The following is a 14,587-nucleotide window of genomic DNA, read 5'->3' on the forward strand; positions in this document are numbered from 1 at the left end:
TTTGCATTAAGGATAATATGTACTTTTTCAAACGAGTGAATTGAATGGTAACACACTGTTGCATATACCCAGTATCTCTTTTATTGCATGTTCTACCACATGTAAATGACATATACTTGAGAAAACTACCATTAAAGAATATAGGACAAAATATATAGTGATTTAAATGTACTTTGTTTTTATTTCAGCATGATACAGACATTATAGGAAATATGGTTCTGTAAGTATTAAAGTGCTTTTATATTATCTAGGAGGCCTTGGTGGTCAAGTGCTCTAAGTAGTTCATCTACTGTATCACTTTAAAAATAAGAAGATGAGATGATTGCCAATGAGACAACTCTCCACCAGAGACACATGACATAGAAGTTAGCTACTATTGGTCATCGTATGGCTGTCAACAATGAGCAAAACCCATATAGCATAGCAAGCAATAAAATTACAGGCTCCTGACTTGGAATAGGCACACACAGAATGTGGTGGGGTTTAACATGTTCGTGGGTGCCTAACCCTCCCCTAACCTTGGACAGTGATGTAACAGCACAACATAAGAACAAACTATACAAATCAGTTGAAAAGGGCTAAACTCATCAGATTGATACAAATCTCAAAATAGCTAAAGGCACAAAAAACATATCTGAGAGTACTCGCAGTTACTGAAAGCTAGTTCAAAGCCAATAACAACTAATGAAAAAATCATGCTCGAAGACTAAAATATCGATCAGTACACATCCAACATCCAATGGATTTAGCTGTCAGAGAAAATTAAGATCTTGTGCAATGGCAAAATATAGGTACTGACAGAATGTACATGATGTTTTATTGTCTCGCCTTGACGGAGTCAAAAAGCGAGACATAGGTATGCTGTTTCCGGAGTCAGCGGCAGCGGCGTCAACAATGTATTAGTTTGTGATTAGGTCTAGTTTATGGTGAACCACTAGTTGTAGGTAATGATATTTGGTATGCAGTTGTATTAACATTGGCACATCTCATTACCATGCAGATTATTTGGCCCTGCCCCCTCAGTCATGGTCTATTGACTTCTAAACTTTGCTTAGTTTAAATGTATTAGTTTGTGATTAGGTCAGTTTATGGGGAACCACTAATGTTTGTGTTTAGGTTAGTTGAAAGGGAACGACTTATTATAAGTCTATGGTATTTGGTATGCAGTTGTATTAGCATTGGCACATCTCATTTCCATGGAGATTGTTTTGCCATGTACCTTCAGTCATGGTTCATTGACTTTGAATATTTGCATAACTTACATGTACATGTTAAAGTATTGCTGTTTTAATTTTAACATTTGTATTATCAAAATAACAAATAGGCGAGACATATCTCTGTGACAACAGTTTATATATTTCACAGGTCAACCATTTGACATATTTGCCTTTTGAACAAATGATTTATTTTTTTTTCAGGGGTCCACGATTTGACATGGTTGCCCAAGGGACTATGACACTACAAGGTGTGAATGATTCTGTTGGAACTTTTGATTTAGTTGTGGAACCAGTTTCAGGTACTGCTTTAATACAAATATTTATTTTATAATCTTTAGAGTTGGATGTTTGTATAATGCTTTTAGATGAATCAATGAAAAAAAAAGAAAAAATTGCCAAAATGTTTGGATATTTAGAATTTCTTTTGGAAACAAAGGCAAAAAAAGATAATTATTTTCTTTTCAATTCATTATTGCCTTGCATATTAATTTATTGTGAAAACACTTAATAAATCTTCTGTAGACAGTCATCTTATACATCTAGAGCTGACATTATGATTGTTTCATGAACTGACTTTTCATTAACAGATAGTAATAGTAGCTGTGAGCTTCCATTGTTTGGTCATTACTGCTGTAGAATTGTGGCTCAACCTCTGTCGCTGATCAATCCAGTTCATATAGGCTACTTAAATCTTCAAGTAAGTTTCAGTAGTTTTCAAATGATTTGTTTATAGGAAATCTTATTGAATGTGAAACTTTCAACTTACAAGAATATTATATGAATAAAATGAATAATAAAATCTATTAAAAAAAGAGTTGTTTTTATAAGCAGTTGACGACAACTTATTTGGCCATAGAAATTCTAAGCGGTTTCACCATTGAGAGGACTTCACTGCCTTTACAGTACATGTGTCATTCATTTGGCCTGACTTTTTTTTATCTAGTGCTTCCTATTTTTATGCCCCATCTATGATAGTAGTAGGGGCATTATGTTTTCTGGTCTGTGCGTCCGTTCGTTTGTGCATCTGTTCATCCGTTCGTCCGTCTGTCCCGCTTCAGGTTAAAGTTTTTGGTCAAGGTCGTTTTTAATGAAGTTGAAGTCCAATCAACTTGAAACTTAGTACACATATGCATGTTCCCTATGATATGATCTTTCTAATTTAAATGTCAAAAATTGGAGTTTTGACCGCAATTTCACGGTCCACTGAACATAGAAAATGATAGTGTGAGTGGGGCATCTGTGTACTATGGACACATTTTTGTTATTTTTATTTTTCCTGCCGACTGTTCACGAAATCCCCAGAAAGTAATAAAAATATGAGTATGGTTTCGTGGTCTCCAATTTTTCTCTTTTAAAAATAAGAAGATGTGGTATGATTGCCCATGAGAACTCTCCATAAGAGACCAAATGACACAGAAATTAACAACTATAGGTCTCCGTACGGCCTTCAACAATGAGTAAAACCTATACCACATAGTCAGCTGTAAAAGGCCTTAGCATGTTCAGAAAATAATATAGCGACTTCTGCCAGGGAATCGTTTTTTACATAAAACTTAAAACCAGATCTTTCAATAGAAGTTTATGATCGTTGAAATTCGTTAAATGTCAACAAGATGACACAATTGGTACCATGTTGTCCACTAAATTGGCGGACATGAATGTTAGCATCAGCCCCATTCAAACAGACGATGCCGGTGTGCAACCCGACGTGCCTGTCAGTGTTTTGGAGTATTTTGGGTTTGTCTTTTTCCTTTTTTGTGGGATCCTTTTATATATTGTCAAGGATATCAGTCTATATAAATCATGCCCATGTAGGATGTGGGTGGTCTATTAAACGATACAATAAAAATTCAATTTAAAAACTTCTTTAATTAATTAAAGTTTCCTAATTCAGTCTAGGATACATTTGACATTACTCGTAGTACCTTTTTGTATGCATACTTTATCTTTCAAATTTTAATCTCCTCTGATTGGTAAATTTTATATTCCTTTGTCATTCGAATTAGTTTACTGGTCGATTCAACACGTTTTATTTATGAACATTCATCACTTTATTTAATAAACTTTGTATATTGTAATATGGTGGGGGTGTTGTTTTCTTCATTCATAGAATTATAACGACTTGCTTGTTTTTTAAACTGTGTTAGCCTATGGCTAAAGTAGGTCCAGTAACTTGTTATCTGTCAATCAGCCAATCATTCCCAAGAATAGTATACCCCCACATCTGTTCGTTCTTCCGCCCATCAATCCATCCAACATTTCTGATGCATATAACTCTGCTTCTGATATCAAGGATTCAGCTCATATTTGGTTTTGATTCCCTTGGTACGACTACATTGGCATTAAGTTTTACCCTTGTCCGTCCATATGTCAGAAAGTCCCTTTTTCAGTTTCCATTCTCTAACTTAAGTATGTTTTATAAACAGTATACATGTTTATATGAGACGTATACGCAATGCTTATTTATACCACCAAACACAGATGTGACAAGTTCTAATTTGGGTGGTGTCACTTTCACCATACTCCAGTTAATGTATGTCCCTTTTTGGGTTTAGCCAGTGAGGGCATCTGTGCCCTTTACACGTTCGTCTTTTATTTATTTAAAAAAAAACATATTAAATCATGCCCCAGCCATTAAATATAAAGTTTTGGGAGAGAATATATATTTGCCTGGATCAATATTAAGAGGCAATACAGAATGAATAAAAACCTATTTTGGTATTTGGTGATGTTTTCGTGCCATTGTCCCATATCTGTTCTTTTTCATATTAAACATAGTTCATATTTTCATAACAGATAGGTGTAAGTATTTGTCTGTTCTCCTTTCATAGTTCTTGTCATTTGATAAATTTCTAGAAAAAAAAAATTGAACGCATATGAAGATTTTATTTTTAGTCCCCTACCGACAAAGTTGAAGTGGACTTTAGGTTTGCACTCCGTCTGTCTGTCTGTCTGTCTGTCTGTCCTTCTGTCAGTCCGCCAAATAAGCTTTCCACACTTTTTCTTCATGCTTGAAGATATTGATTTGATATTTGGTATATTGTTTTATCATGACAAGTTACAGATCAAGTTCCAATTTTGTTTCGGTCTGATAATTTAGTCCAGAGTTATGGACCATAACTCTGGACCATATCTAATGTTAGAGTACTATGTTAAACCATATTTCTGTACAAATGGAGATAACTCATTTTTTTAAAAGACATTCATTGTTAAATTATTTGAAGAATTTTTTAGCAGGTTTGTTTGTTATTTAGTATAAACTAATTTTCTGAATGCTATATATATAAAGAAAAATTTATGAAGAGAAATCCTTTAATTAGATAATAATCTATTTTTATTAATGTATATATTTCAAGACATTACATTGTGTAGATAAATGTTGTTGACATTTTATAGATAAGTTACAAATCTATATTACTATATTAGTTTGTGACAAATGAAAGAAAAAATATTTGGAACTATTAATTATATTTGATTATAATTTGAAAATAGATATACACATCATATCTAATTTTAGAGAACTATTAAACATATCTAATGTTTTTTTCACTCATATAATCAGTTTTCCACACTGTTTTTAGTCATGCTTGAAGATATTGACATGATATTTACTTTTTGTTTACACCATGACAAGTTATAGAACAAGTTAGCATTTTGTTCCAGTAAAACGAATTTTTACCTGGTAGGGGATTATGTATTGCCATGCAATACTCTCAGAATGCTTGTTATTTTATAGTACCGACTGGACAAATATTGCACTTTTATTTTTATTTTGCCCTCTCGACAAATTTCCTCGATAACAAAAAAAGTCTGGCCTTACACCAGGTCATTCCATATACTGTATATATAGTATAATACAGTGTCAATGTGTAATCTTTATTCTCTTTCCAGGAAGATGATGATTTAGCTAAGTGGAAGAGATATTGGTGTGTGTTAAAGAATCTAAAATTAGATTTTTGGTCATCTTCTGATGATGTAGAAGTCACAGAACCTCTAGTCACAATTCCAATCACCAAAGTAAGAATTCTCTTTATATACACCTCATGGTAGTATCTAATACTTATAACATATGAATATGAATAAAAAGAGTTGTGGGATGAACTACATATTAACAGCTTTAGCAACAATGAAAAGACATCTTATAGTCATCATAAAATCTTAAAACTATAACCATGTGTCCATATGACAACAATCAATCATCTATAATCTGAAGGTTTGAATAAATTTAGGGGAGACTATCCAATAAATGTGGTCAACTTTGGATTCCTAAATGAGCATAATCAGTAAGATACCATGAGAACTACATGAGAAGTTCTTGACATCAGAGAGACACATAAACATATGGCAGGATTAACACAATTAGCACTGAAGGTCAAAATGTATGTATTTTGCCTAATTGTGTTTATTGGGTTGGATATAACCAGAAAATCAGTGTAAATTACATTTGCAGTTTTTTATAAGAATTTCTTCTAATTTCAGAATACTCAGATTAGTAGTGCGGATCCCAGTAGAATTAAAAGATCTCATATGTTCCATGTACGGACTTGTGAGAGAGATTCTTTTGGATTGTTTACAATGGCCACAGATAATCAGGAAGAACTTACAAAATGGTGGGATGCTCTACAGCAACATTTGTTAGACCAAGGTAAGTCAATATCTATATATATACTACTAAAATAATGAGGTCCAATTTGTTAGCCAGCGTGACGAAAAAACGACAAATCAAAGAAATCAACTTTATATATAACTAATATAGGACAATGGTGGTGATTAAAAAAATTATACCATTCCAGGCCTTTTGTTTTCCACATAATTAATATTACCAATAATTAACAAGTTCCGGGGTGAATCCGATACCAATACCAATAGTATATGTTACATGTAGTTTCCGGTTGTAGTAAGAAAACCAGGATGGGTTCAAACAGAAAGATTTTGAAAGCAGTGAAAACTGCACCTTATAATCAGCATGACTTTATCAGATGACAATATGAATGCTAAAAATCCAGGCTAAAATAATGCATAGGTACTTTAATTCATACACAGACCCGGGATGTCGAGGGTGTGTTCTAGTATATATCTATGTTAGGTCATTATCTGTATATACAGATAACCAGTTATATATTATTCTGAAAACATCTTTCTGACAATAAATGCAAGAAGAGTTAAAATTTTCTTTGTGTGTCTGTCTCTGTCTATCCAAAACATTTTATCATTACAAAATCTTCAGGAAAACATGGACATCACCATTTTTATATATGGTGAAGTTGGTCAACACATCATCTCTTACAAATTACATTGAAAGGAACATATTTGACAGAATTATTTCATAACATGTGCCATTGTACATTTAAAATTATTTTGGAGATGGCATAACTTAATACTATAAAGTAAATGTGCAGACCTCATAGATTAAAAGAACATATTCACTTAATGGTAATGATACACTGTTTTATAAAACTGGAGATTACTGGAGCAAATTATTGATAGTTAATTTGAGCCTGACATTCTAAAAGTATTGACATATCAAAACTCCAATTTACCAGTTATTAAGAAGAAAACGACTGTAGTCATGTTCTTAAATATACTTAAATGATATTTGTATTTGTAGTGTTGTGGAAACAAGCTTGTGATCATATAATGGATATACCTTCTCCATCTCCGTCAAAACGTAAAAAATCTTTCCTCAGGAAGAGTTCTATTTATGATGACACACCTATATCAGGTAGGAATCTAATAAATTTAGTGTGGAAAGGGAGATAATTTCATTGTGATAAATTTTATCTCCCTTTCCTTACTTGGTTATGGATCCACTATGTCAATGTTATTGGGTTGTAAAAAATATAAACCTGAAATTATTTATAAAAAAATATTAGCTTTTAATAATTGAATAATTTGTATGATTTTTGAATTGAAAATACAACAAATTTTATCATTAAAAACTTGCCTATATGTGCATTATTGTTGATGTTTTTGTTGATTGACTGCCTCAGAGGTCTGGTGGTACCCTCAGTGTGGAGGCAGGATCAAACCAAAGATTTCACAAATTGGTATTTACTGCTTCTCCCCTAAGCATGCAGCATTTAAGGGTAAGAGCAAAGATTTGTGGGCCCAGATTTAGAATAATGTGTGTGGTTAGTGAAATATACCAATACTGGATCATTACAAAGTTTATAATCTGATTTCTTACCAACCATCAGCAAGATTCTTGGATTTTCATTTTTTCAACTGAGAAAAAAAACAACATTTTACTTGGCACACAGTACTAAATTGCAATCATTTATAAACTGAAATGTTCAGCTTCATGTAGTAACCAATTTCTGGGGGGAAAGAAAGAAAGATGAAAATATTTTTTTTTTTTTCAAATTAAGATTTGTTTTCTTTAGATTCTTCATCCAGAAGCAGTATTTCTAGTGACATTAAATTAGAAGATGACCAATTAAACGAGATGCTATCAACGCTGATGGGTGAAGCAAAACAGATAAGGGGAGACAATCCACATCCTTCGACCAGTACCAGCTAGTATTTAATCATCTATAAATTACAGCCAATGTGTTCATTTTCATGTTTAGTTAGTTCTGCATTTAACTATTTATGTTGTCAAAAAAATCATTTTGTGTAACTTCTATTTGCATTTTTTGTAAAAATACACAGTTTTATTTATTGGAGTATTTTTATTTTAAATCATGTTAAAGATTATTTGTAAAGTTAAAAGTTATTTCTAGATTTGCATTCTTATAAGCAGATTTTTGTTCAATGCTCTTTCAGTTGCATTCACATACAAAATATTTATAGAAAAAAGTATGATTCTGAGTTTGTATATCAGGAATTGATAGTTCTCAGATTCTGCCCTTAGGAAAACAGCTTTGCCATTACTTCATGCAAGAAATTTGTGAATGCAGTACCTCCTAATATTACGATTATTATACCCAATGACAAAATATTTCAATAATAAAATTTTCCAACAGGCATTTATCATTTATCATTTATAGTCTTATAATTTTTATACTCATTTACACCATTGTTTTATGAGAATTTTTATTTACATTTTGACTTGTGTAAATATTCTATTCTATAGTGCTACTTGTAAACTATTCCATGTAAATAACTCTCTCTAGTCTTTGTAAAACATTCTTTGCATTGTCATTGTGCAATAATAGATATGTCATTAATATATAAGTTTTGATTTTCTAAATCAGTTTTTTCACAGATAGGTGAAAGGACCCTTTTTGTTTCTCAATTTATGTATTATCATTATTTACAAAATTAACAATAAGGAGTAGGTTAATAAGGGTCATATTTGGCCCAAAATTTAGAGCAAATTCGAAAGTTACCATACATGATCATTAGCAAAAAAATAATAATTTGCTCTAACAGGACTAAGGTAAAAGGCATAAAAACTACAAATAGATTTAACATTTGATGAGTTACCTTGGGAAAAACCATGACAAAATTAGTGTACTGTGTATAATTCTTTATTCCCCTTGTTTTGTGTATATATAAGATGAGAAAAGTATGGGCACACCAAAATAACAACTTTAAATTTGGAGGGATTATGTAAATAACTATAACATGCCTGTCTAGAATTATTTAGTTGGTATTTTGCTGTTGCCAATATTTCAACTTAGGAAATATTGATGGAAAACTGCATAAATTTGAAAAAAATCCCAATATGTGAAATATGGACATGATGTAATGTAATAATGGTATTAAACTACAAATCTTGTCTTATTCATTTACATTTCCCTATATTATTACCAAATTAGAAGCATTTCTTAAAAACCTAATTTTCTTTGGCCAAAATGGACCTGAATTCCCCTCCTTTTTATTATACCCCCGCTTTAAAAAAGTGGGAAATACTGTTTTACCTCTGTCTGTCCATCCGTCAGTCCGTCCCATGAATATTTTTCGTCACATCTTTCTCAGGAACTACATTACAAGGATTTCTGAAATTTGGTTTCAGGCTTTATATGAGTCAGCTATACCGTGTGATGCGTTTTCAGATTCATCTTTCAACAACTTCCTGTTTACCTTATACTTTAAGCGGGGCGGGGGTATTATTAGTGAGCAGTAGCTCACAGATTCACTTGTTTCCATTCTTTCTCATGGTATTTAAGACTTCATTCTGATAATGATGAAAAATTGTCTGAATATTCATTTCCTTAAATTTCTATATCATTTTCAGCTCTGTGTATTTTTATAGGTACTTTATCAGTTTTATACATTTATCAATGTAATCAGATATTACTTTTTGTCCATACTTTTATTGTTTCTTTGAATAGGAAAAAAGTTCCTAAAGGCAAAAAATTGTTGTTTTATTCTATCATGTTATTAATTTTACTTCAGATATTTTAAGAACATAGCCCATGGTCCAAGATTTTATGTCAAGGTTATTTTATATATATATAAATATAGCATTTCATTTTAAATCATTATCATTTTATAATCAAGAAAATATTAACTTTATCAAAATGGCATCTTGATAACATTCCTTTAAAAAGTGGTTTCATAATTAAAAAAAAATTTTGTAGATAAAATGATATTAATATTCTCAAAACAAAAGCTTAATATTTTGCTGCTTATTCAGGAAGAAAGTTGTGAATTATTTTTTTTAATAAAGTGCAAGCCAAAACTTTTAACACATTGATACTATGGTAACAATATATGTAAATATTTTGTCATATGTACATATATGATACAGTGTAAAAGCTTGTTGGTTGTTGACCCCTGTATAGTGTTGTAATCACTAGATGCCTTTATGTTTGATGTTTTGAACCAGTGATACTTTTATAAAAATACTGTCTCACCCTGCAAAAGATGGTTTGCAAGTCAAATTATATTGTACAAGTATGGCCACAGTAGCATTATTGTAAAAGTGTATGTAATATTAGTGATTTTACTGGGTCAAAATATTTGTTTCTCAATTTTGAGGTCAGGTAAATTTTGTGGTGCCTGACAGAGTATGATTTTTAGAAATTCATTTGATTTTTTGAAAAATAAAACAAAGTGTATTACTTCCATGCTGATTCTAAGGTAGAAGGACACTTGGAAAATTTTAGCCAGTTTATAAAAATTTGTTTTGTATTCATAAATGTTTTCTTAAGAATTTATATAGTTTAGATATTATTCTCCATTTTTAAGTTTTTCATACATTTTCGATTTTGTAAGGAGTGTGAAAATATCTTTAACCTTGCTACCTTTTCAAACAAGAAAATTGAACAGAAACATACAGAAATCTATGTGTTTGAGTAATTACTGTATTGTAATACTATTGATGTCAGATAATAATGAATTCTTATTTTTATGCCCCCGCTGTAGTGGAGGGGTCATTAAGTTTTACCAAAACTGATTTCCGTTCTCTAACTTTAGTTTGCTTCAACCAAATGCTATGAAACTATACTCTATGCTGATTACCACAAAACTCAGATCAAGTACGAATTTGGGTAGTGTCACTTTTACCGTTCTTGAGTTATGTCCCTTTGTAATGTTATATGCAAGCGGGGGCATCGTCTTTGTCCCATGGACATATTCCCCATTTATTTTGCCATGGCATTGTCAGTTTATTTTCGACTTATACAATTTTGAATGTATCTTTGGTATCCTCTCTTTTATAATTTGCTAGTATTCATGACATTTTGTAATAATACATATATAAAATTCATACCATTATATAGTAACAAGATTGATTATCCATGACAATAAACCTGTGAATTACATATTTTACAATACTGTCTTGCCAGGATTGTGTGACCACGTCTTACATACACTATAAATGAAATAATAAATACAAACAAAAGCCGGCATAAGAATTTATCTACTTGTAAAGAGTTTAATTAAATGTTAGAGGTTTATCAGTTTAATAAGGAATTTGTTGTATTTCAGGTTGTGTTGATTGAAGTTGGTGAACACTTACAATGAATATCGGCCAAATATATTTAAAATATGGGACCAATCCAGAAGTTATCCTTTGTCAACCATTTTTATTTTAATTTCGATTAAATTTATAGACAATTGTCTGTCATATATATAATTCCTTATTTCTTTTTTCAAAGGTTAATGAAGTCAAGTGCAACCTAGTTTTGTATGAATGGAAAGGGAAACATTGCTCGTTATTTTTCTTTTTATCATGAAATAAACCAGACTAGAAATACAAATGCTACTTTTCTGGTTCTACATAAATTAATTTCAAACACGAGATAAATATGTACCAAACATTTTTTACCAGCCTACAATTGAAAGGAATAGGGCTCGTTTTATGATTAAAGTTATTTATATAAAAAATCCAGTCCTGGTCTACAATTAAAGAATTTTTCAACAGTATATAACCATGATTGATCAGATTATTTTTGTGTTCAGAAAATTTGCATTTATAATATTGCTATTACATGGAGGACATGAACAGTCACATGATTTTGTTAAGGACACAATCATGTACAATAATTCAATTATAATTAATTTAAATGTACCATGTTTGTGTGAGCAAGGTTTTCACTGTGAGTAATAGTAGTAAGATTGTTTTGGAGGTTATGACTGCATAATGATAATTATTCTGTGATGTCTGTTAAACTTGTACTTTAACCTCAGTGGAAATAAAATCAAATGAAATTAACCTATTATGAGTTGTTATATTTGTATAATTGTCAAAATATTTTTGATTGCTTGGTTGTAGGTGCTAATTGTAAGTGTAAAGCTGCCAGGTAAACTTACAAGTTGGTTGTATATTGGGAAAGATTGAAATGGAACAGCATTCCCAGGATTTACATGCATTTCAGAGAACATGGATAGAAATATAGATTCCACCACTGCAACAAGTGTGTTACCATATTTCTCCGCTCGAGACAGTTAAATTTTAATATTTAAAGCGTGTGGCTTGCAGAGCTTTTAAATAATCAAAATTCAACTGTTGAGAGTGGAGAAATATTGTAATACATGAGTTATAATGGTGGAATCTGTTTCTCTAATGATTTTTATCCTTCCTTTTCAAAGATTTGCAGAAAGTTGTGTTCTTTATATGTGACGTCATCAGGCATGGTCCCCTTTTTTCATGACGTCACAATAGGAAATTCAGTAGAAACCAAGAAAATTTTACGTCATAATTAAATTTCGACCAATCATTTGCCAAGAACAGATATTTCACTAGTGAGGAGAACAATTTTTTCACAATCCGTTGGGAAATTTATGTTAAAATAGTAGAGAATAGATGTTCTTCATTTTAAGGTTACTGAAAGGTCTTGTCAATGAGCTTAATAACTGTTTTCCAAAGGCTTAGTTACAGCAAGATTAAAATGGTCCATTGCATCAACTTTGATATCTACCTAAGTCTACCTAAGTGTTTTCAAATGCAGGAGATCAGCTTGCTCCTCTATATTTGGCTCTATTTCACTGTCACTATCACTGTTGATTACTGTGCTACCTCCGATCGTGAAATATTTATCTAGTCTTCGTTCGAATGTTTTAACGTTTTTGGCAGTTACAATTGTCTCAGGAAAACTGTTCCAGACTTCCACTACTCTGTTGGTAAAATAATACTTTCTAACATCCAGCCTACTCCTGTTCTTTACTAACTTCAAAGAATGCCCTCTTGTTGTTGAACCACTACTTAATGTGAAAATACCACTTGATGCCCTTTCATCATAGATGTTATTGAGAATCTTGTACGTCTCGATCATGTCGCCTCGTAGTCTACGATATCTAAGTGTTGGTAATTTCAGGAGTTTTAATCTGTTCATATATCCATTAAATTACTGCCACAATTCTTTTTGATGGTAATTGTTGGGAAGGTATCAAGAAAAAACTGTTTATTTCCATGCACACAACACACAGCACATGTCTTGATTCTGAATAACCATGCTGTATGCTCCAGGCCAAATGACAGAGCTAAGGTCAACATTGCCTGTGATGTTATCATGTCGAAAGTTACATATAAACATGGGCAAGACCTTCCTGTCAATAAAGGAAAATAATGTTTAAATGGACAATTAAAACATGGCGACTCACTGAAATATTTAACTAATCTCTTGACCCAAATAGAAGTTTGAGTATGTTATCTAATCTTGAAATATCATTGTTTCAAGAAGGTGAGCTGGGGGAAAATTGGGTGTCTGCATCAATGGCTTTACTGGAACTTGCTTTTAGGAAGTGTATGAAAATCAGAATCTTGATTGTAGAATATGAAAGTATTGAAAAATACCGTCAATGGCTTCTCATGCTTATAGTGACCTATAGTTATGAACTTCTATGTCATTTGATCACTGGTAGAGAGTTGTCTTATTAGCAATCATACCACATTTTCTTATTTTTATATTTACATCATTGATCTACAGTTGTTTTTCTTACGTTTGATGTGTTTGAGCTTTTGATTTTGCCATTTGATAAGGGACTTTCCATTTTGAATTTTCCTTGGAGTTCGGTATTTTTGTTATTTTACTTTCTACACATCTGTTATCAAACTTAAAAGGCAAATTGTAACTTATTGTTTGATACTTCTATACATCTAAGACTGCAAATGTGAATTGGTATTAAGATATGGATGTGTTTTTGTCATTATCCTTTTGTAGATGTTTTTTACCCAATTATTTTAGTAAATCAAAGCATCGTCGATGTGATCCAGCCATATTCATAGCTAGTCTGATATTCTTTCTGACTCTACTGTTTTCAATTTCTTTTTTCTCTTTTCATTTCCAATCTTACTGTAAAATTTCTATGTTAATGTCCAAAGGTAGGGAATTTTGCAATATTGATGCAAATATTGATATATACATTGATATTTCAATTTTAGACTTTGTCAGATTTTTTTTTTTATATAAATATTTGCAATTTAATGTCATTGACAAGAATGGAAAGGGAAATCGTCAAACAAGTAATATATTTGTTTATATGCCATTAATTATAACTGGCTTGATAATTTCCAGAAAGAGGCCTTCGAAATGCACTTTCTCAACAACAAAAATAAAAAAAAATAATAACTATTTTTTATCTGAATTGGTGTTCATTCTTCATTAAGAAAAAATACATTTCCTGTATTCAAATTTAAATGTACAATAATAAAGTATTGAATCTTGAATCTACAATTACCTAATGCTGAGATATTTCCATTTACTGTTAAAATAGCAATATAATGGGATATAAATATAGAACAAACAAATAAATTTTATTGCAGAAAATGCTCAGGTAAGAGTTATGCAATTTTGTTTATTGTTTCAACCAAATTTCTGATAATTGTAACTAATTAATTAGAACTTGATTATTGACTTATGTCAGATGATAATGACACTGATTTTACAAGTGAAATAAAATTTGCTTGCATTTTTTATACATATTTTTTTCATTTTTTGTATTTTCTTTGAAAAAAAAACACATCTGATTAATCATTC

At 31.2% G+C, this 14,587-nt stretch overlaps 1 protein-coding gene across 2 annotated transcripts in view; it reads left to right on the plus strand.

Annotated features, from left to right (window-relative positions):
• LOC127736146 (rhotekin-like) overlaps nt 1-11,821 on the plus strand; it is a 42,665-nt gene extending 30,844 nt beyond the window's left edge. For both annotated transcript variants that reach the window (XM_052246695.1, XM_052246694.1), the window contains exons 7-13: nt 189-220; nt 1,419-1,516; nt 1,805-1,914; nt 5,109-5,234; nt 5,697-5,862; nt 6,826-6,939; nt 7,601-11,821. In XM_052246695.1, the coding sequence (XP_052102655.1) occupies nt 189-220; nt 1,419-1,516; nt 1,805-1,914; nt 5,109-5,234; nt 5,697-5,862; nt 6,826-6,939; nt 7,601-7,737 (783 nt within the window). In that variant the 3' untranslated portion in view covers nt 7,738-11,821. The remainder of the gene's footprint in view (nt 1-188; nt 221-1,418; nt 1,517-1,804; nt 1,915-5,108; nt 5,235-5,696; nt 5,863-6,825; nt 6,940-7,600) is intronic.
• Nucleotides 11,822-14,587: the final 2,766 nt, after the last annotated feature.

Source organism: Mytilus californianus, unplaced genomic scaffold (genome assembly GCF_021869535.1).
Source record: "Mytilus californianus isolate M0D057914Y unplaced genomic scaffold, xbMytCali1.0.p SCAF_3, whole genome shotgun sequence".
In the NCBI taxonomy this organism is placed as follows: domain Eukaryota; kingdom Metazoa; phylum Mollusca; class Bivalvia; order Mytilida; family Mytilidae; genus Mytilus; species Mytilus californianus.